At 40.0% G+C, this 21,341-nt stretch overlaps 1 protein-coding gene across 1 annotated transcript; it reads right to left on the bottom strand.

Annotated features, from left to right (window-relative positions):
• Positions 1-273: 273 nt before the first annotated feature.
• LOC101158452 (transmembrane channel-like protein 2-B) lies at positions 274-20,021 on the bottom strand. Its single transcript, XM_020706068.1, has 20 exons — positions 19,585-20,021; positions 19,437-19,478; positions 18,936-19,344; positions 16,318-16,476; positions 15,471-15,561; positions 15,283-15,364; positions 15,088-15,194; positions 14,899-14,997; positions 14,563-14,705; positions 14,341-14,488; positions 13,360-13,554; positions 12,581-12,760; positions 5,129-5,287; positions 4,868-4,996; positions 4,380-4,447; positions 3,982-4,221; positions 1,716-1,841; positions 853-931; positions 630-756; positions 274-491 (listed from the first exon to the last, which is right to left on the bottom strand). Exons 1-20 carry the CDS (start codon positions 19,628-19,630, stop codon positions 274-276), a joined length of 2,847 nt encoding a protein of 948 aa, XP_020561727.1. The 5' UTR covers positions 19,631-20,021.
• Positions 20,022-21,341: the final 1,320 nt, after the last annotated feature.

Genomic DNA, 21,341 nt, shown 5'->3' with positions numbered 1-21,341 from the left:
TGGACAAGTGAGTGCTCAAAGTCATTCCAAGAGACAAAAAAACCTGATCTTCATTTTTAATGACCAAATATCTGTAACATGGTAGCAAGATTGGTATAGTTTACCTAATAAACAAAAATCCTAAAATGTATTCTTCAAATTTCTTGTTCATCTACATTTTTAAATAATCTAATGTCGGAATTCTTCCACTGACATCCAACCTTCTATGGCTGTGACTGGGACAGTCACAATAACAGACACCTGTCATTCGGATTAAAACGCTGCTTGAATTTATTATCTTCTTGGGGGGGCTCCTCGACCTCTACCTCTACCAGGCCCAGGGCCAGGCCCAGGGCCCATGGCATTCCTAGGGGGGGCCCCTCTAGGGCCAGGACCCCGACTCACTGGCCCTCTGGGGTTTGGTGAAGCCAGGGACACCTCCTTGTGCAGATTCACACCTGCTGTTCCTGGTTTCATTTTGGTTGACTTGCTGCCCTTTTCAGGTATGGCATCTAAGATGACAGGCAAAAAACAATGCAGATTTAAACAGAAATCTGGTGATAATATGCAGACATAACAGAATACTATTCAAAAAATTTCATTAGAAGAATTTTAATGTTACGTTAACTATCACAGCAGTGTGAATTTACCAGAAGGAGGTTTATCTTCAACTCGAGGTTTAATGAGAGATTTATCTGGTAGCAGGTCTTCCAAGTCTTTCATCATTTGATTGGTGCTGTCTTTGTTGTTTCTGCGGTTTTTCTCTTCATCTCGAGCCTGAAAGAATAAACTAGTTTACCCCAAAATCGTGTGTTTACCAAATAAGGCAATATATAAAATGTAAAGAAGGCAAACTAGAAAACTCAAACTAGCCATTTGCATCTTTTTTTTCAGATCAGTGTTTGCTTGCTGGTATCCCTTCGACACAGTGTTTAGGTAGTAGATGGCCAAACTGTAGAAAAAGCATAAACTGTGTTATGCCTAGTTTAGAAACCCATGAATAAATTCAGTGTTTTAATACAGTTGCCAGAAACAATAAGAAAGACTTATGCCATGGTACGAGTGAATACTCAATTCTGATTGGCTGCTGGATGCGGATTAAAAAGTGATTATCCACAGTTATATTGCACACCTTAAAAAGAAGTTACGATCACAGAGCATAAATGCTCTAAATCACTGAGCTGGTTTCTTTAAAACAATTTTTACTTCATCATCTGGAAAAAAACAAGCGGTATGAGGTTTAACTTTCTCCGTGAAATGATGCTTTATTTAACCCATCGTGACGATCAGCATTTATATCCCTTTCATTAGCCGCTGCAGTTGAAGTCGGTGCTGTGTCAGTCGGCTAAGCGGCGCGTTGTCATGTTACCCTGACTAAGTAACAAATAGTCTGCTTTTTGTGAAAAAAGCGATACAAACCAGAAAAAAACAAGAATAAAGTGTTAGAAAACAAATTTAATTATGTCCAACACAAGAGGCCCTCAGCTCTCATCTGCCTGCCTAGTTGTTGGACAGGACAAGTTAAAAAAAAAAAGAAAACAAATTTAAGTGACCATGGTATAAGCGGGATGATGACTTTCAAAGTGTGCATTGTCAGAAACAAACGCACTTCGCATCAAACAGTTCAGGCTTCCCCTGCATGCGTTTATCTCTGATAATGCAAACTTTGTCGGCCGGTATCCCATACCTATTAAACATATGCAAACACTTAACCTTTTATTTGAAATGGTACTTACACCATTAAGAGGATCGCTGGCATAATAAGTCCAGGGTTGCTTGCATAGGTTAAAATGTTCCCTATGAAAGCAGGTAGATCCTGGTTTATAGTTTCCAAAACCACATCAAACATCCTGTCCTGTCCACTGGTGACAAAAAAGGGTTATTGTCATACTGTAAGAAAAAAAAAGTCTCAAACAAAGTACAGATACACTATGTTGCCAAAAGTATTCGCTCACCCATCCAAATGATCAGAATCAAGTGTCCTGATCACTTGTTTTCACAAACGATGTGAGCTCAGTATATTACAGCGTTGAACTGTCATAGGATTCCACCTGTGCAACAAATCTAGTCGTGAAGTTTCCTCGCTCCTAAATATTCCACAGTCAACTGTCAGCTCTATCTTAACAAAATGGAAGAGTTTGGGAACAACAGCAACTCGACCACAAAGTGGTTGGTCACGTAAACTGACGGAGAGGGAGGTCGCCAACTTTCTGCACAGTCAGTTGCTATGGAGCTCCAAACTTCATGTGACCTTCAGATTAGCCCAAGTAGAGTACGCAGAGAGCTTCACGGAATGGGTTTCTATGGCCAAGTAGCTGCACCCAAGCTACATATAACCAGGTTCAATTCAAAGCGTTGAATGCAGTGGTGTAAAGCACAACGGCACTGGACTCGAGAGCATTGAGTCGTGTTCTCTGGAGTGATGAATCCCACTTTTCAATCTGACAATCTGATGGACGAGTCTGGGTTTGGAGGTTGCCAGAAGAATGGTATATTTGTTGTAGGACTGTTTAAAATTTGATGTAGGAGGAATTATGTTGTGTGGTGATTTTCAGGACTTTGGCCCCTTAGTCCAGTGAAAGGAACTCTGGATGCTTCAGGATACCAAAACGTTTTGGACAAGTCCATGCTCCCAACTTTGCAGGAACAGTTTGGAGCCAGTAGTGCACAAAGCAAGGTCCATAAAGACATGACAGTCTGGTGTGGATGAACTTGACTGGCCTGCACAAAGTCCTGACCTGAACCCAATAGAATACCTTTGGGATTAATTAGAGCAGAGACTGAGAACCAGGCCTTCTCCACCAACATCAGTGGGTGACCTCACCAATGCGCTTTTGGAAGAATGGTCAGAAAATAATATAAACACTCCTGAACCTTGTGGACAGCCTTCCCAGAAGAGTTGAAGCTGTAATAGCTGCAAATGGTGGATTGCCATCCTATTGAACTCCATAGGCTAGGAATGGGATATCATTTCAGTTTATTTGTGAGTCAAGGCAAGTGAGCGAGTATTTTTGGTAATATAGTGTAGGTTGTAAAATGTGTCTTAAGATGAAAGAGTAAAAAAACAGTTTTAGAATAATACAAAAATTATTTATTTATTACCTAATTTATTTGTTTGTTGTTTACTTCAAGCTTTAAAGGTTACTGTTGGAACTCTATCGGATCGCTATATTCTTAGTGATAGCTATTTTGAGTTACATGTATCTAAAATTGATTATCATAAACTTTCACAAGTCTTTTGAACTCTCAAAAACACAGGGTTCGATTCCCAGAAGGCACGATGAGCTTCATCTAGTGTAGGTCCTTGGGGAAAACTCTTCGTGCTCCTGTCTAACCATGTTGGCACAAGGGGGCCCAAGTCTGGGTCTCCCTGTGCTGGTCCCCAGCCCGGATAAAATACAAGGTTGTGACAGGAAGGACATCTTGTGAATCAGTGAAAGCTGATTCGCTGTGGTGACTCCTGAAGGGATATGCCAAAAGGTGAACAGAAACATTAAACTTTAAAAAATACTTAAAATAATCTAGGTAGAATGTCCACTTTGCTATCTGTCTTCTTTTCTAAGTTTGCAGTGCAAAGTGTAAGTCTCATTGGGGCTTGGAACTCAATCTTAAATTTTAGGGATTAGGGTGATTTCTCCTCCTGATTTGTAATCTTGGCTCCACCTTTGCACACACATTTGTGTTGTAATTGCAGTTGTCACTTCCTAAATTTAGAACACAAAACTTTTCGGTTTTGATGTCACTATATGAGTGACAGGTGTGCCTTGTTCTGTTATCTAACTTCTTATCAGGATATCTTGGTTCCTCTACGCCTCATTAAACCTGGATGTTACCCGACCCGATGTGACTCAGCTTAGTACATAACATGGCCTGTATTCAAAATTTGTTAAAAGCTATTCTAAATTGCAAATTATTGTCAGAAGAGTCTCGACAGTTTTAAATCCACAAGATTGTTTTGCATTTGTGTGGGTTTTTTGTGTGTTCCAACTCTGATCTACTGACCTGAATGGCCCACAATCAAATGATGGAGGCAGAGTCATAATTGAGTAGATAACGGGAAGCAAACTGAGGAACAGCACCAACAGCAACAACGCCATGTAGAAGTTGTTGGAGCGCGAGGCCTTAAAAACTCGCTCGTGAGGAACGTTAGAGGACATCACTGCCCAGCACTGAAAATACATAGATGTCAGGAGGCGTAGCACATTCACACCCATGAGGCCTGGAGCATAAAACACCCCCATCCTAAAGATGACAAAGGAAGTGGAAAACATGTCTTTATCATCAGATAATCTCAAATGCTTTTAATTCACTACTTATTCTTTATGTTAATTTAAATACGAACACAAAACCTACTTATTAAAAATTGACATTCAGGGGAAAAAATGTTCAGGAGAATTCACCATATCATTCCTTGATTGAAGACAAGTCCAAGCACATTTCCACTGATGTCAAACTCTGCATAGGATGGCTAAAATTAACACAACAGTATTATTAACATGTTCCATTGTATTATCAAGCAGCAATCAATACACCTTGTACTTTTTGTGCTCCTGTAATTAAAGTTCTCGTCTCCTTCTATGGTTTCCCTCAGGGTTTGATATCAGGTTGATCTGGATCATGATATGCTGTTCCTACATGGTGCCTGATAGGTAAGTTGCATAATGGAAAACAGTTCTATAATAATGTTTACCACACTGACATAACCAGGTGAAGTTTACGTTTTCAACGTGGTTACAGAAACCATACATACAGAAAGCATAAGTGGGGACTGAATATATAATAAAATTTCACACTTTTCTTTTTACACAAAAATAAATAAATGAACATGCATGATGGACTCATGGAAAAACACGGCGCACACACACTACATTAAGTCTTTTTTACTCACAAATCCAGCTTCCAGGTCCCAACACCAGCAGTAGTTCAGGAAACGGACAATTAAAGCTCGTGCAAAGTCCCCAACCAAAATAGTCAAAAAGGTAACCTGCACATCTGACACCGTCAGCTTTACAAATTCCTGAAGGACAAGGGTGAAAAGCACACAAAAACAAAACAAAAAGTCAGAATTAGAACCTCTTTCTTTGGCAAATCAGATTAAAAGTAATTATTTTTTCAGAACAATTCTTTGATTCATGATCTTGCCACAGACTATTCCAACTGCTGTCTCCCAGCAGGGTCCTCGCACAACATCAGCTGGAGGGATATTTAGAGGAGGCACAAGTGTTGTATTGTAGAAGGAGCTGTAGTTGGCATAGTACTCATGAAAAGCCCATTCAGTGGCATTTTTGACCGCCTTTTCATCTTGCATCTACAAAAAATAAAAATGACAAAGATTATTTAGAGAGATTATTGTCTTTCATAAATAGCATGCTTGTAAAGAAGAATGAAAATATGGTTTATTTACTAGAATTATACACTGTTTATACAGTGATGTAAAAAAGTATGTGAACACCCTGTGATTTTGCAATTTCTCCCACCTAGAAATTGCGAAGGGGTGTTAGGGTGAGGGATAGGACCCTAAAGCAGAGTCTGAAGCCGAGCGCAGGTTTAAAGGTTTATTCTTCAGGAACAAAACAAAATCAGGCATGACATGACATTTTCATCTTGGTACATGTCCATTGTGAGAGACATGATATAAAAAAAATCTGGATCCTGAACTTGACAGACTCAGCACAGCAGCACATCAATGCACATGGCGGTCTGCAAGTATTCTAAAAACAGTACATGAATGATCTGGGTCTCTGCGACGCTTGGCGCTCATGTCACCCAAACACTAAAGGGTTCACCTTTTTTTCTCCAGTTCACCACTCACACTCTCCTTTAGACTATTTATTAGTCAATAAATCTCTTTTAAAAGATATTAAAAAGTTCCAACATTCATCCAATCGTTATCAGTGATCATGCACCAGTTTCTGTAAATATTCCTAGGCCAATATCCACACCCTCAGGTACATCCTGGAGGTTTAATACATCTCTGCTAAAAGACCAAGAATTTATTCAATTCTTTAAAAAATAGTAGGCAACCTTCTTAGAATTCAACAATACTCCTGATATCTCACCATGTCTTCTTTTGGAAACAGCAAAAGCAGTGATGAGAGGGAAAATCATTTCTTACTCAACTCATAAAAAACGCAAAGAGAAAGCAGATTTATTAGAATTAGAAAATAAAATCAATACTCTGGAGGCTGCTTATGCTGCTTCTGGGAGATCTGAAAACATTAAAGCTGCAGTTAAATGACATCATAAATAAACAAACACAATTTCAAATACAAAGACTTTGATTTTTTAAAGATTTGAAAACTCAAATAGATCTGGCAGATTTTTAGCTAATCAGCTTAAAATTAAAAAAGAAAAATCAAAAATCACATCTATTATGGACCAAACAGGAAATGTCACTCTCGACCCAGTCAAAATTAATAACGCGTTTAAAGACTTTTATCAAAACTTATAAACATCACATATCAAACGAATAAGAGCTAAGCCTCAACTCATTTATTAATAATGTAAACCTCCCCAGGTTAAATGAGGATCAAATCACAGACGTAGACTCACCGCTCTCGTTGGCTGAACTTCATGAAGCTCTGTTACTAATGCCTAACAGCAAAGCACCAGGGCCTGATGGCTTTCCTACTGAAATGTATAAAGAATTCTGGGAACAACTGGCACCAACGTTTTATGAAACGGTCACATTTATCAAGGAAAACCAATCACTACCACTTAACATGAACTCGGCAAACATAATTCTTGTTCTAAAACCAGGCAAAGATCCCACAAGTCCATCAAGCTATCGCCCCATTTCTTTAATCAATGCAGATGTAAAAATTATTTGCAAAGCACTAGCACAGAGAATAGAAAAAAATCACTCCTCACATAATTCACCTCAATCAAACTGGATTATTCAAAGGCAGACACTCAGATGACAATGTGCACAGACTTGTTAACATAATTACTGAGCCCGTGTCCTGACATTAAGATATAAAAATATATCTTGTTCCCACAGATTAATATCTTGTTCCCACAGATTATTATCTCGTTCGCACGAAATACTATTTTTGCCGGCATACAGAGAGCATATCTGCGTGTATGAATTACGACGTGAATAATTATTGCGTTCGAACGGATTAATTATTGCGTTCGAACGACATAATTATTGCGTTCGCAAGAGTTAATCATTTCGAGGGAACGGAATAGTATTTTGAGGGAACGCAATAGTATCTTGTGGGAACGGAATAATATCTTGTGGGAACGGAATAGTATTTCGTACTTAGATAACAATCTGTGGGAACAAGATATTAATCCGTGGGAAGAAGATATATTTTTATATCTTAATGTCAGGACACGGGCTCTGTACATAATAGACTTTACCACTATTAAAAACCTGGAAATGACCATACTATCGCTGGAAGCTGAAAAAGCTTTTGACAGAGTAAATCGGAAGTTCTTCATCGCTGCCCTCCATAAGTTTGGGTTTGACAGACAGGGTTGCCCACTCTCTCCCTCTCTTTTTGCTATATTTATTGAGCCTCTAGCTGCAGCAATAAGACAGAATGAGAGCATTAAAGGAATTAAAACCAAACACAGCCATCATAAAATTAGTCTCTATGCAGATGACATATTACTGTTTTTAAATAATTCATGTTCTGTAAGTGAAACAGCAACAATTATCAATGAATTCTCCTCTATATCAGACTACTCAATTAATTGGAATAAATCTGTTTTATTACCACTGAACACTAATGAAGAGCAAAGACTCACAATACCAGTCAAATCAGGAAATATCAAATATCTAGGTATCTATTTTTCCCCCAAATTATCAGAACTGGTGCAGCTAAACCACATCCCACTACTGAAAAGCATACAGGACGATCTAACCCGCTGGGTCACTTGCCTCTGTCCCTCATGGGCAAGGTAGCCACGGTTGAAATGAAAATCTTACCCAAAGTTAATTATCTCTTCTTAATGATCCCCACACAACCGCCACTAAAATGGTTCAAAACATTAGACTCATCCATATCAAGCTTTTTATGGAACAATAAACCTGCAAGAATTAGTCTAAAACTTTAAAATCTGCAAAAAGCTGTGGAGGCTTAGAATTACCTAACTTTTACAAGTACTTTCCAGAAAATAGATTACAATACATCTTAAAATGGTTAAAAAATAATCCAGAAACCAATTCATGGTTAGACTTGGAACAGGCGTTATGTGGAAAGATCAACCTGTTAGATCTACCATATATTAGCCAAAGAGTTAAAAAAACAGGACTGTTTCCAAAGTATCAATATAATCGCCACTCTAACAGCCTGGTGGGAATTTCTCAACATATCAAACCGTGCAAAATGACACCCATCTGGAAAAACCCAGACATCCCTATAAACAAAATAATGATACACTTCCCAGGTTGGCGAGCAGGGGGCGTAACACTACTAGAGCACTTAATTATTGATGGATTCATAACACCCCAGGAACTTCAAGACAAACATGGAATAAATAACTTCTTGGAATATCAGCAATTTAAATCTATGATTACAAAAAAGTTTAAAAACAAAGACAACGATTTAAAGCCATCAGAAGTAGTTACCTCTCTGATTCATTTTTCAATGAATAAAACTCTCTCCAAAATATACAAACTCTTATGCAACCTAGATAATAATATTTCACTTCCCATAACAAAATGGGATGCAGATTTGAGCATCAGCACAGATGAAAGCTTCTGGTCGGAACCTTTAAAACTGACAAAAAGTCCAAACTTGCAGCTAATTCAATTCAAAACTATTCACAGAATTTACTACACTGGACAGAGGATGTTCAAGATGGGTCTCAGTAACTCAGACATTTGTGAGCACTGTGATAGCAATCAACCCGACAGTTACATGCATGCACTGTGGTTCTGCACACCTGTTCAGGCTCTCTGGCATCAGGTATGTGCCGATTTATCAGTCTGGCTTAAGGTTTCAATCACGGTTTTACCGTCACTTTGCGTGCTTGGTGACATGAGTGCCATCGATATAGAAGGAGGATTATTATGTATCATTTTCATAACTCTTTGTATTGCCAAGAAACAATTTTAATAAACTGGAAAAACAAGAAAAATATGTATGTAAGTCAATAGAGAAATCTGCTGTTTGATCATATCAGCTTGGAAAAAATGTCATCCCAAAGTTCAAGTAACTTTGAAATAATTCAGTCTCTCTGGTCTCCCATAGCTAACTCCATGACTTAGGGGGTGGGGATCCTGGTCGTCGCTGCTCCTGTACATCTGCCGTGGTTTGGGGTGGGGGTCGGGGCCTTCCGGCACCCAGTGGGGGGTGGTGGGGACTCCGTTAGCCGGGGGGTCGGGTCTGGTGCCTGGGAGGGGTGGGCTGGGGTGCTGCGGTCTTCCGGGCTTTGTTGTGGGGGTGTGTGGTGGGGGAGCTTGAAGGGTGGTCTGGCTTGGCTTGGGGGTGGTCTTTTTGTGGGGGGGATGGCTGTTTGACCACCGACTCTTCCTCATATAATCTCTTGTTACGGTGATAGGGGGGGGGGGGGGGTCAGCCTGTGATGCACCTTGGGGGGAGGAGCTACTTGGCAGTGGCCCCCTCCCCTTGGTGGGGGGTGGGGGGGGGGTGGATTGGACATCACTATGAGTAACCAGGATATGTGTTCCCAGTACCCTACCTGCCAATTTTAACTGCACCCCCTTAGTACACATACCCTTTACACCTCAAACCGTACACTCCAATACAAACACACATACATGCACACACACACCTTCACACACATGCATTTTGCAAGGAAGGTGGGCCCTCTGACCATCTGTCCCCTACCCAATCCATGATAGGGGGTACTGGGCCCTTGGCAACAACGGCCGTGTTCCCTGGGTGCTGGCTTCATGGGCCCGGTGGCCCTCTCTTCACGCGGGGAGAGAGGGATCCCTGAGCTTTCTGGCAAGGCCAAGAGCCGGGGATCACACCACATCTGAGCCGGGGGTGTCCAAATCCCTGTGGTGTGGGTTCTGGTCTTTGCCCCTGAGCGCTGGGACTCGCCAAATTTCCAACTGTGGGTGAGCCTGGTCGGGCCATGTGGGTGGCTGCCTGGAGCGCGGGTTTCCCTTGGGGGGTGATGAGGTGCTCGTCTGGGGCTGTGGGTGCTCTTCTGGGGCGGGGCCCTACTCTCCTGGTTGGGCTGGAGCTGCACTCTCTGTCCCCCCATGCCTCCCTGCTCTCTGGCTCTGGGGGCCCCCATGGCGGTCCTGCTGGCCCTGGCTTGGGTGGCAGATGTGATCACCCGGGGGGCAATTGTTCTCTATCTGCTGCCGTGTGGTGTTGGGGGGTTCTGGCTGCCGCTGCTGCTGCAGCGGTTGTCTTGATGTGGGGATGACTGGGCACTCTCCCTCTTTTTTTACATTCCATCATCCATTTTAGAAGAACATAAACACTCACTTGAGCACAGGTGTTAGCTCACCTTGGCGCTATAGTTTGCGTGATTGCATGAAATATTTCACACTAGTTGGTTTGAAGGCATAAGTATGTGTGTGTGAACATTATTTGTTTTGTGTACATGTTGACATGAACATTTTTGGAGCCAACAGGTATCTTTATAACATTTGAGTGTGTCTGTGGACAGGCCCTTCCCTTTTAGACTTGTACTACATCTGGACCTCACTGTAATGATTATAACCATCCAGAAACTTGTTGCGTTATGCTGCTTCATGGTTTTACCCCCCTTCTATAATCACCCTTCTATTTCTACAATCACCCTTCTATCCCCCTCCCCCCTCTCTAACATACCTCTCCCTTCTTCCCTCCTTTCCTTTTCCTTCCGATCCAACACAAAAGATTTTCAAATATGACTAAATGAATAAAGTTGGCCTCGATTACAAAAGGGGTTTATTCAAACATATCTCTGGTTTGTCTCAAGATTCCTAACCCCTGTTGTTAAAGGAAAACATATCCAACACAAGAGGCCTTCAGCTCTCATCTGTTTGCCCAGCTGTTGTACAGGACAAGTTGAAAAAAATCTGGAAACAATTTTTTTTTTTTTAAATAACTTATTTTTATGTTACCGGTGCAATTAAGAATTTGAACATCTGTCTATCATCTAGAATTCCGACCCTCAAACACCTGGTAGTCCACCATTAAATAGTCCACCTTCACTCCATTTATTATCCTAAATTAGAAGCACCTCTTTAAGGTCATTAGCTGCAAAAAAGACACTCGTCCACCCCATACAATCAGTAAGACTCCAACTAACATGGCCAAGACCAAAGAGCTTTCCAAAGACACCAGAGACAAAATTGTAGACCTCCACAAGGTTGGAAAGGGCTACGGGGCATTGCCAAGCAGCTTGGTGAAAAAAAATTCCACTGTTGGAGCAATTATAAGAAAATGGAAGAAGCTAAATATGGCTTTCAATATTTCTCAGACTGGGGCTCCATGGAAGATCTCACCTCATGGGGTCTGAGTGATCCTAAGAAAGGTAAGGACTCAGCCCAGAACTACACGGGAGGAGCTGGTCAATGACCCAAAAAGAGCTGGGACCACCGTTTCCAAGGTTGCTGTTGGTAATACACAAAGAAGTCATTGTTTAAAATCATGTATGGCACAGAAGATTCCCGCTGCTCAAACCAGCACATCCAGGCCCATCTCCAGTTTGTCAATGATCATTTGGACGATCCAGAGGATTCATGGGAGAAAGTCATATGGTCAGATGAGACTAAAATAAAACTTTTTGATCTTAATTCCCCTCATTGTGTTTGGAGGAAGAAGAATTATGAGAACAATCCCAAGAACAATATCCCTACTGTGAAACATGGGCATTATGATATGGGGGGTGTTTTTCTGTGCATAGGACAGGATTACTGCACTGTTTAGGAAAGGATGACCATGTATTGCGAAATTTTGGGGAATAGCCTCCGTCCCTCAGTTAGAGCATCAAAGATGGGTCGTGGCTGGGTCTTCCAACATGGCAATGACCTATATCACACAGCCAGGATAACCAAGGACCGGCTCCACAAGAAGCATATCAAGGTTCTGGAGTGGCCTAGCCTGTGTAATCGCAAACAAAGGCTGCTGTACCAAATATTACCATTAATTTTCTCAGGTGTTTGAATACTTATTTGAAACAGTAGCATAAAAATGTATTTTTTTTTTCAAAAACCTTCAATGAAATAACCAGATTATTTTTAGATGATCTTTCTCACAGTTGACATGCAGTGGATGAAAATTCAGACTCCTCCATGATTATTTAAGTGGGAGAACTTGCAAAATCCCGGGGTATTCAAATACTTATCTGCCTCACTGTATAGAATAGAATAAATATATTATTTTCTGAAAACCTTTCTTTCATTGGTCGATCTATTTAATTTCAGTTGTTCAGAAAATAAATAAATTGTGCCTAGTTTTTAACTGATTTATTACAACAACAACAACAAAAAACAGATATAAGTCCAATTCCACCACTTTCCCTTAGAAGTGGTGGAATTGATATGCATTTAAAAGGATGCTGTATTCAGTATTTACTAACCAAACTGCACTGAGCAATGTTTTTTTTAAATTCTCTCTTTTTTTCCACTTTTTGCTATCTTTGAGACGACAGTAGAGACCACTACACCAACACAGCATACCTTGGCATTAACCTCATCAAAGAGGGCAAATAGGAATGTGTACAGATTTCCAAGGAAGAGGGCAAAGATCCTCCCCAGCTGCCACTTCAGAGCAATTCGAGGATGATAATCTTCCAACTCTGCGATTGCTTCAAACAGAGGGGGACACACCAGTCCCAGCAGAGACATCACAAACTCCACCTGATAAAAGGAACAACAGGAGTTACTGTTTTATTTTCTTATCTTTTTCTTTTTGACAACTTTTGTTTATAGATGTTCTTTATGTGATAAATCTCTCAATAAGATATCAAATATGACGATTTTTAACTGACTTTTTTTTTTACTAAGCTTTAAGAAAAACAAGAACATTAACTTCCTCAAAAATATCAAAAACATATTGCATACTTGGTCACTATGTTTTTACATTCCTTTTAAAAGAGAACACCTATATTTACAGTTACAGTGTGGCAGAAAAGTATTTGCCCATTAGCTACAGCCCCAAAAAATTCCCAGCTCTGGAGACGATCTGCGTGGAAGAATAGTCTAAATCGCAGCTCCAGCGTTTCCAAGACCCACAAGAAACATTTGATACCTGTCATTGCCAAGCAGAGTTAAATAACAAAGAATTGATGTAAAATTTGATATCATTTTTTTTTCTGCACCATTATATAAATAGATTCCCTAAAGTGATACAACTTGCATGTGACTGTCAAGTGCTTTTTTGCCCCGCTTTTTTTCGGCTGTTTTCTTGAATTGTCGTACATTTAAATATTTATGACACGTTCAGAAGTCAATCCTACCTCGTTTTTTTGAAACCAGGTCAAAGATTTTGGATCCAGCTTTGCAAAGTCCTGTGACCGTTTCACCACAAAATAGATTAGATATCCGCTGCCACCAAGGCAACACAGAATCATTAGGTTTGCCAGGACCCGCAGGAAACGTCGAAGATGAACGTTTTCATCTTTCTGGTTCTCTTTTTCATCCACAATGGATTCCTACAGTTTTTTTTAAGGGGGTAAAAAATATTGTGAAATATTGTGTAGCGGAAGAATTGTCTAATGATCTAAACGTATTCATTTTGTTGGTTTTATTTGTGTACTAATTTTAAAAGAAAGTAATGTATATTTCCACTTTTCTGTCTTTTTTGGAAGAAGAAAAAAGTTGAACACAGAGCATGGTTATATATAAAAAAAAATCAGAATCTGAACAGGTAATATCCTGAAAATGATGTGTCAAGATGTGGCAAAAATAATATTTACATTAACTAAAAGTAACATATGCGCAAAACACAGTACAGTACAAGCAGAGATTATGTTACATTGTGGTTAATTTTAACAGTTAATTTAAACTGTTTAAATTAACCTGGATGTCATTTAAGCTGAAATAATGGCTTTACATCGATTTTAAAAAAATATACAGACTGTAGAGAACTTTTTAAGGTGTCTTAAAACCATCTGTGTTTGGATGCTAAAATTTTTCTAACCTTAATTTGAACGAAACTATCAGAAAACTATAAGAAACGTTTTTTCTTAGAGCATCTTAGTTCTTTTTTAAGTGACCAGATCCATGTTATCTATTTACTGTATTTACTGTTCCACTCTCTTGGTCTTGCTTTTCATTGAAGTAACTTTGTTTTTGAAAAGTTTAAAACCCAACTCACATCAGAACAGTGTTACCATATTTAAAAATATCCAGGTTAACCAGAAGAACATTTGATATCTTTACAGGCTCCACAGTCATCTTCCAACTTAAAATCACAAACACATTTATATCTTGCTAACCTTGAAGCTTGTAGTGATGGAGGCATATTTATTGTCTGCAGTCTCAGGGTTTCCTATCAGGAAATCCCAGCTAGTGAACATCTTCCAGCTGAAGGTGAATTGTCCTTCATCTCCACCATCTCCTCCTTCATTTGAGTTTCGAGCCATCCTTGAGAGACCAAACAGTTATCAACATCCTGATGAAATGCACATTAACCATCTGCTTTAGTGTTTAGTCCATACATTCTAATGACAACCATCAAGCTGTATCCAAATATTCCAACGCCAGTGAGCAGGTATGACAGAGGGAGCCTGAACTTCAGCACCCCGATAGTTCGCTCATTGTTGTAGTACCCATAGAACATAAAAGAGTATTTCGCATATCCCTGTTTAGAAACAGAAACACAGACACACATGTGGATGAGTCAACATTATGGTGCGTGAAACTGAAAGCAGAATTCAAAATCTATGTATGATTACAATGTGGTGGCATTTTATACATTAAAAGTGGCAAGGTGGAAAGTAAAAACTTGTATTTTATCCATAAAGGTGTTATTCTTTTGAAGTTGAGACCCTCACACCAAAATCAAAGAGCACAGAGTAGTCCATGGCTGTCGGCTGCTCATCTCTAGGCACAGTTTTCCTCGGAATAGAGCCATATGGAAGACCCATCATAACCTAAACACAAACAACAGGGTTGAAGGAGAGAAACTCATACTTCCACACAATGTTGCATGTGCTCAAATGAACTGTTAGAGGAAACTGCACCTCAGGGAGAACAACCAGACCAAATATGAGCCCAAATAGGATCAGATTCAGGCCATACATCCACCTCAGAAAAAGAAAGTAGGATGCCACAGATGACCCAAAGTGACCTATGAGTAGACAAAGAACTTTGTTAAAATAGAAAACCAGAGCTCTTCATGTTTTTCAATATATGCATTATTTCATTGTGTTACCTACTTTCCACTTCTTTTATCTTCCTCTCCCAGGGAATACAAGCTGTTTTGAAGTTCTCAAAATCCCGTTTAAACTTGATAATTTTCTGTGGGGGGAGAATTAAAAAATATGTATGCTCATCAGTTTATAAATAAAAAAATAACTAAAATGCTTACTAAATATAATCATGAATGTAAACTTGAGCTTATTACCTTGGCCATCATAACCTTGAATGCGTAGAGCTTTCTGCCTTTTCCTTTACCAAGGGCTCCTTCAAATTTTTCTACGAACTCCTGAGCTTCCCTGTGTGAATTTTCACAGAAAACAAAAAATGACCTTCAGAGAAATAAAATAAAGCCTAATTTCCTGCCTTAAAAATTCAATAATTGATTTCATTTCAATGAAAATGGTGTTTTTGGTGTTTTTAACATGTTCTTGTGGCATTTTTCTCATGATGGAGGACATATATAAAACAAAACTCCGCTTAAAATTGTATTTCTAAATTTTCTTTATTCAAATCATTGTGAGTAAGGGGCAGAAAAAAATGCTGTTGTAAAAAGCCTGTAGCTGTGACATGGGTGCTAAAGTCAGCGAGTCACAAGCTCCCTGCTCAGCTCCATTCCGATGCATCCACTTGCAGGTCCACTAGGAATGCTTTTGCTGTACAATTGATCAAAAGATGATTGGAGTGGGACTTTAAACAGGAAAAACAAGCAGTGGGTTTGTTTACAGATGATGATGATGTCTTACACATGTTCTGAGAATCAGAGGGATGATCTGACAACAAGCAACAACCTAAGTGAGCCACAACAACATTCATTAAACAGTGTCAGGCTCATGAAAAAGTAAGAGCAGCTCACCTATCACGTTCTTATCAGGCACTTGTCTACATGGATCTGTACATGGAGAAACATACCCAACTGATCTGTCTCTGTCTCTATCTGACCTCCACCTGCATTAGTATCTACCCAGAGTTCATTAAAGAGTCAACAGAGCACACCACCCCGGGAGAAGAGTAAGTGAGCACATTTTTAGAAGCTGCCACTGATTTGTGTTTACTTCAGAATGATGAGTCTCTTCTTCATGCGCCAGGGTTTGTTCCTTAATGTGGCGATCACTTTCTTCTTCTCCTCCACCTGCTCCTTCAGGGCCTCAATCTCTCCCTCTGACAACTGGTCTTCCTCATCTTCGCTGTCAGAGCTGGGAAGATCTGGGGAACTGATAAAAAGAAAACATGTTTTACTTTCCTTTTCTTTTTTATAATTTTAAACAAATAAAAACACCTCAGCACCTCAAATGACTAACACATAAATGTCATAAATAAACTGATAGATATATGTAAAACAACACTGGTGGCAAACATTTATCTATTTTTTTCTCAGATCAAAACAATCAGTCAAGAAGGTAAGCCAACCTGCCTTGAACCTGAGACTACTTGCCAGCAAAAACGTTTCATGCTGATAGCACTGGCATCAATAAATTTATTGAGCTTCTAAATTTGTGGCTTGGAACAAATACATATTTAACAGAAATTGAGTTACAACAATCAAAATTTTCAATCTGTTCTGTTTTAACATGAGCTTTGAACTTTTTTAAGGGTTTTTCAGACTGGATGGATATGATGACTCAGAGGGACTCGGACCAATCACTGTCGACTGGTTTCAACATGGCGGCGCCCGTATCAGGATGCAATGGTGAGGGATTTTGCCTCATTTCACGAGAGCTGGAGCTAAGGCATTTTCTATAGGTCACACCTTGATTCGTCCATTGTTATTACAGTCTATGATTCAGACAGAGGAATCTCAGAGCAAACCAAAGGTCAGTCCAATTGGAAATCAACCGAGACCACCTCAAAAGATGGGTCCAAGAGCGGTTCCTGGTCCCAGACCAGGGTTCACTTAGGTGTATTCAGACTGAAAATTTGTTGTAGAATATTAGGGGAAACAAACTCTGGTTCACTTTAAGCTAACAAAATGTTTCCATTCTGAATACACCCTGAGTATGCTGATTGTTCATTTATCAACATTTGACACAAAAAAGCCAAGCAAAGGACAAATGCTCCAAAGTAGCTTTGCTAAAAGCATGGTGATTTGGGCATGGGACTGCTGTTTGTAACATGTCTATGTTTGTAAATCTGTCCTTATTCTATAAATTAATTCAGAACAATTAAAAAAATAAATTAAAAAAAAACTGTGCACCATGGCACTGTGGTTAGCGCTCTTGCCTCACAGCAAGAAGTCCCCCTGTTCAAGTCCTGGCTGGGGGACCTGAAACAGAACTACAACGGGGGACCTTTCTGTGTGGAGTCTCCCTGTGCATGCGTGGGTTCTGTCCGGGGTCTTCGGCTTCCTTCCACCGTCCAAAAACATGCTTCATATGTTAATTGGCAACTCTAAATTGTCCATAGTTGTGAGTTTCAGAGTGAATGGATGTGCGATATGTGACTGGCGACCTGTCCAGGGTTTCCCCTGCCTTCGCCCACAAGTGGCTGGAATAGGCCCTGGCAGCCCCGTGACCCTGAAAGAGACAAAACGACCGTAGTGCAACGGTAGGGCGGTCGACCCATGATCGTAATATTGCAGGTTCAATTCCCGCCTTGCACGCCCATGAGTCAAGGGCAAGATACTGAACCCCACCTTGCCTCTGATGGTAGGCCTGTGTTTGGCAGCGGAGCCCGCACCAGTGTGTAAATGTGTGTGTGAATGGGTGAACAAGTCTGTGACTGTAAAGCGCTTTGGGCCTTGTAGGTGGAAAATCGCTATATAAGTATACGCCATTTACCAAGATGAATGAATGAAAAAAAAGATTCAGTATACAACTTAAAATGTTAATACCATTGTCACACAGCAATAAAAGGTCTTAGTCTTAAACATCACATGTTGCGTCTTTTTAAAGAAATCGCAAAAGCACTGATGTCTTTATGGTTATCTAGTAAAGTATAATCTGGTCCTTAATGTAGCTTGATTTCATAAATATATAGGCTACATGACATATTTCATTGTGCCATTACATATACTACAAAAAACAAGGCATATAAAAGCAATATCTGACATCATTAACGAATAGTTCATTTGCTTTAAAATGGCGGTTTTCTATAAAAAAAAATATTGTATGACATTTACATATGTAATGTGACATGTAGTCGTAATGTGACATGTAGTCGTAATGCTGACAATTGTTAACCTAATTTCGGGCCTTTCAAATTACGTATTGGCATTTACACATGAATGACTAAAACCAACATTTTCAGCTCTTTCAAGTTCCTCTGGTGTGAGTTTTGATGCAGAAAGTCAGCAAGGTACGAGCAGAGAGTCACATCTTAATTGCTGAAAAAGTGCTTTTTTTTCTCAGGATGAATTCTTTTGTCTCTTGACTCAGCTCTAAATAATGCTTGAGCAAAGAGCTTGCATCTTCCATTGCAAATGGATCTCAGCTCTTTTGAATTCTTTGTCCCTTTCCAGATGTTTTTGCTGATTTTTACAGGCATTTTGCTCAAATGCAATATCAAAGATGTAGGAAAAATGAGTGTACCTACATGCCATATTTACAAAATGAAATTAAAAGCAAGCAGCATCTTTATTTTAACCATTTTTAATCTATCCAATAGCTCTAACAAAATCATTCGTGAAAGTGTATGAAGACAGATGACGAGGGTTAAGGCACGGAGAGTACTGCACCTGCTTTGCTTTTTATTCTTCTTGTCCTTACTCTCCTCCACTTTTCCTTTTGCATTTTCCGTTTTATCCTTGTTCTGCTGATTTTTCTGTGTTTTGGTCACAGCTTTGCCTCTTGTTTTCCTGCTCTCTTTCTCTCTTTCACTCTCATCATTGCTGCCCTCCTTATCACTTTTCTTCTTGGAGGATTTTGCTCCTCTTCTTGTTGTTCTTTGTTTGTTTCCCTTATCTTCATCCTCCTCATCCTGATCGCTGTCTATGGGCTTGGGCCTCTTCCTCCGCCCTCTGCGCTGGGGTGCCTTATCCTCATCTTCGTCCTCGTCTTCATCCTCATCATCCTCTTCCTCGATTGCCTGTTTGGCCTTGCGTTGTGATTTAGCTCTCCTGTTTTTAATCCTTCTCCTGGCCTCATCTGTACAAAACACACAGACACGTTGAAGAAAAAGCTCAAACGAACAACCTACAAAAGTGTATATGCGATTAATTGTTGCTTGGATAACTCACCTTCACTACCACTGTCAAACTCAGCATCCACGTCCATTCCAACTGCAATTGAAAAGTCACCACAAAACATTTAAATTGAAATAAAACTTCCATTGAATAAACAATGTAAAGACTTCAGTAAGCAATGTAAGACAAAAATGTCTCTCACCATCTTCAACCTGAATTATGGTGCTATTTTTCCTTTTTGGTGGCATTGTCCTGATATCCTCATGTGTTATTTTTCTCCTGTGAGTCCTCCACTGCTGATGTCATTTAACCCGACCTATGAGTCACTCAGTGCCGGCAGCTTAATCACTCTGAGGATACAATACCAAAAGCCCAGTATACAAAGCCACACGGACGCACACACACACAGGTACACACAGTCAAACACAGGAACCGGTGTGCATCTGTTTAAGCTGCTGAATACTGGGCTCCTTGACGACAGTCAAAGACACCAAGGCATTGAATGTTAATTAGAAGGCCCGGAAAAAAACAGACTACAGAACAATGGACCTGTCAATCAAATTGTCAAAAGATACTTAGCAGAAAAGAAAATGTACATCAAGGTATTACCTAACGTTTTTTAAGAATTAAGGAAAACTTTTCACATGTACAGTGGGGGAAAAAAAAAGTATTTAGTCAGCCACCAATTGTGCAAGTTCTCCCACTTTAAAAGATGAGAGATGCCTGTAATTTTCATCATCAGTATACAGCGGGGAAAATAAGTATTGAACACGTCAACATTTCTCTCAAAAAACATATTTCTAATCGAGCTATTGACATGAAATTTTCACCAGATGTCGGCATCAACCCAAGTAATGCACACATAGAAAGAAATCCAAACATTTATGTCCATAAATAAAGTTATGTGTAATAAAGTGAAATGGCACAGGGAATAAGTATTGAACACGCTTACTGAAATTTATTTAATACAAGGTGCAAAAACCGTTGTTGGCGATTACAGCCTCAAGACGCCTCCTGTATGGAGAAACCAGTCGAATACATTGCTCAGGTGTGATTTTGGCCCATTCATCCACACAAACTGCCTTCAAATCTTCAAGGTTCCGGGGGCTCTTCTGTGAACCCGGATCTTCAGTTCTTTCCGAAGATTTTCAATTGGATTCAAGTCTGGTGATTGACTGGGCCATTCTAGCAGCTTTATTTTCTTTTTCTTCAACCAGTTGAGTGTTACCTTGGCTGCGTGCTTGGGATCGTTGTCTTGCTGAAAGATCCACCCTCTTTTCATCTTCAGCAGCCTGGCAGATGACAGCAGATTCTGATCAAGAATGTCTCGATACTTTTCTCCAGTCATTATTCCTTCAATGATATGAAGTCTAAAGTACCACATGCTGAAAAACATCCCCACGCCATGATGCTCCCACCTCCAAACTTGACTGTTGGTATGGTATTTTGGGGGTGATGTGCGGTGCCATTTTTCCTCCAAACATGTTGTGTCTTATGACATCCGAAGAGTTCAATTTTGGTCTCATCTGACCAGAGTATCTTCTCCCAGAATGTCATGGGTTTATCCAAATGTTGTTGCAAACTCCAAACGAGCTTCAACATGCTTCTTCTTCAAAAATGGAGTCTTGCGTGGTGTGCGTGCATGGAGGCCATGGCGGTTGAGTGCATTACTTATTGTTTTCTTTGAAACAACGGTACCTGCTGATTCCAGGTCTTTCTGGAGCTCTCCACGAGTGGTCCTGGGCTGTTGGAGAACCCTTCTGATGATTGTTCTGACTCCTCTGTCTGAAATCTTGCGAGGAGCACCTGGCCGTGGCAGGTTTATGGTAATGCCGTGTTCTTTCCACTTCCGGATGATGGCCCCAATGGTACTCACTGGAACTTTCAGAAGTTTAGAAATGCGCCTGTAACCAATGCCTTCAGTGTGTCTTGCAACAATAAGGTTGCGTAGGTCTTTGG

Source organism: Oryzias latipes, chromosome 9 (assembly GCF_002234675.1).
Source record: "Oryzias latipes chromosome 9, ASM223467v1".
Classification (NCBI taxonomy): domain Eukaryota; kingdom Metazoa; phylum Chordata; class Actinopteri; order Beloniformes; family Adrianichthyidae; genus Oryzias; species Oryzias latipes.
Note: the sequence above shows the minus strand (reverse complement) of the source record. Positions and strands in the feature narration are given on the sequence as shown.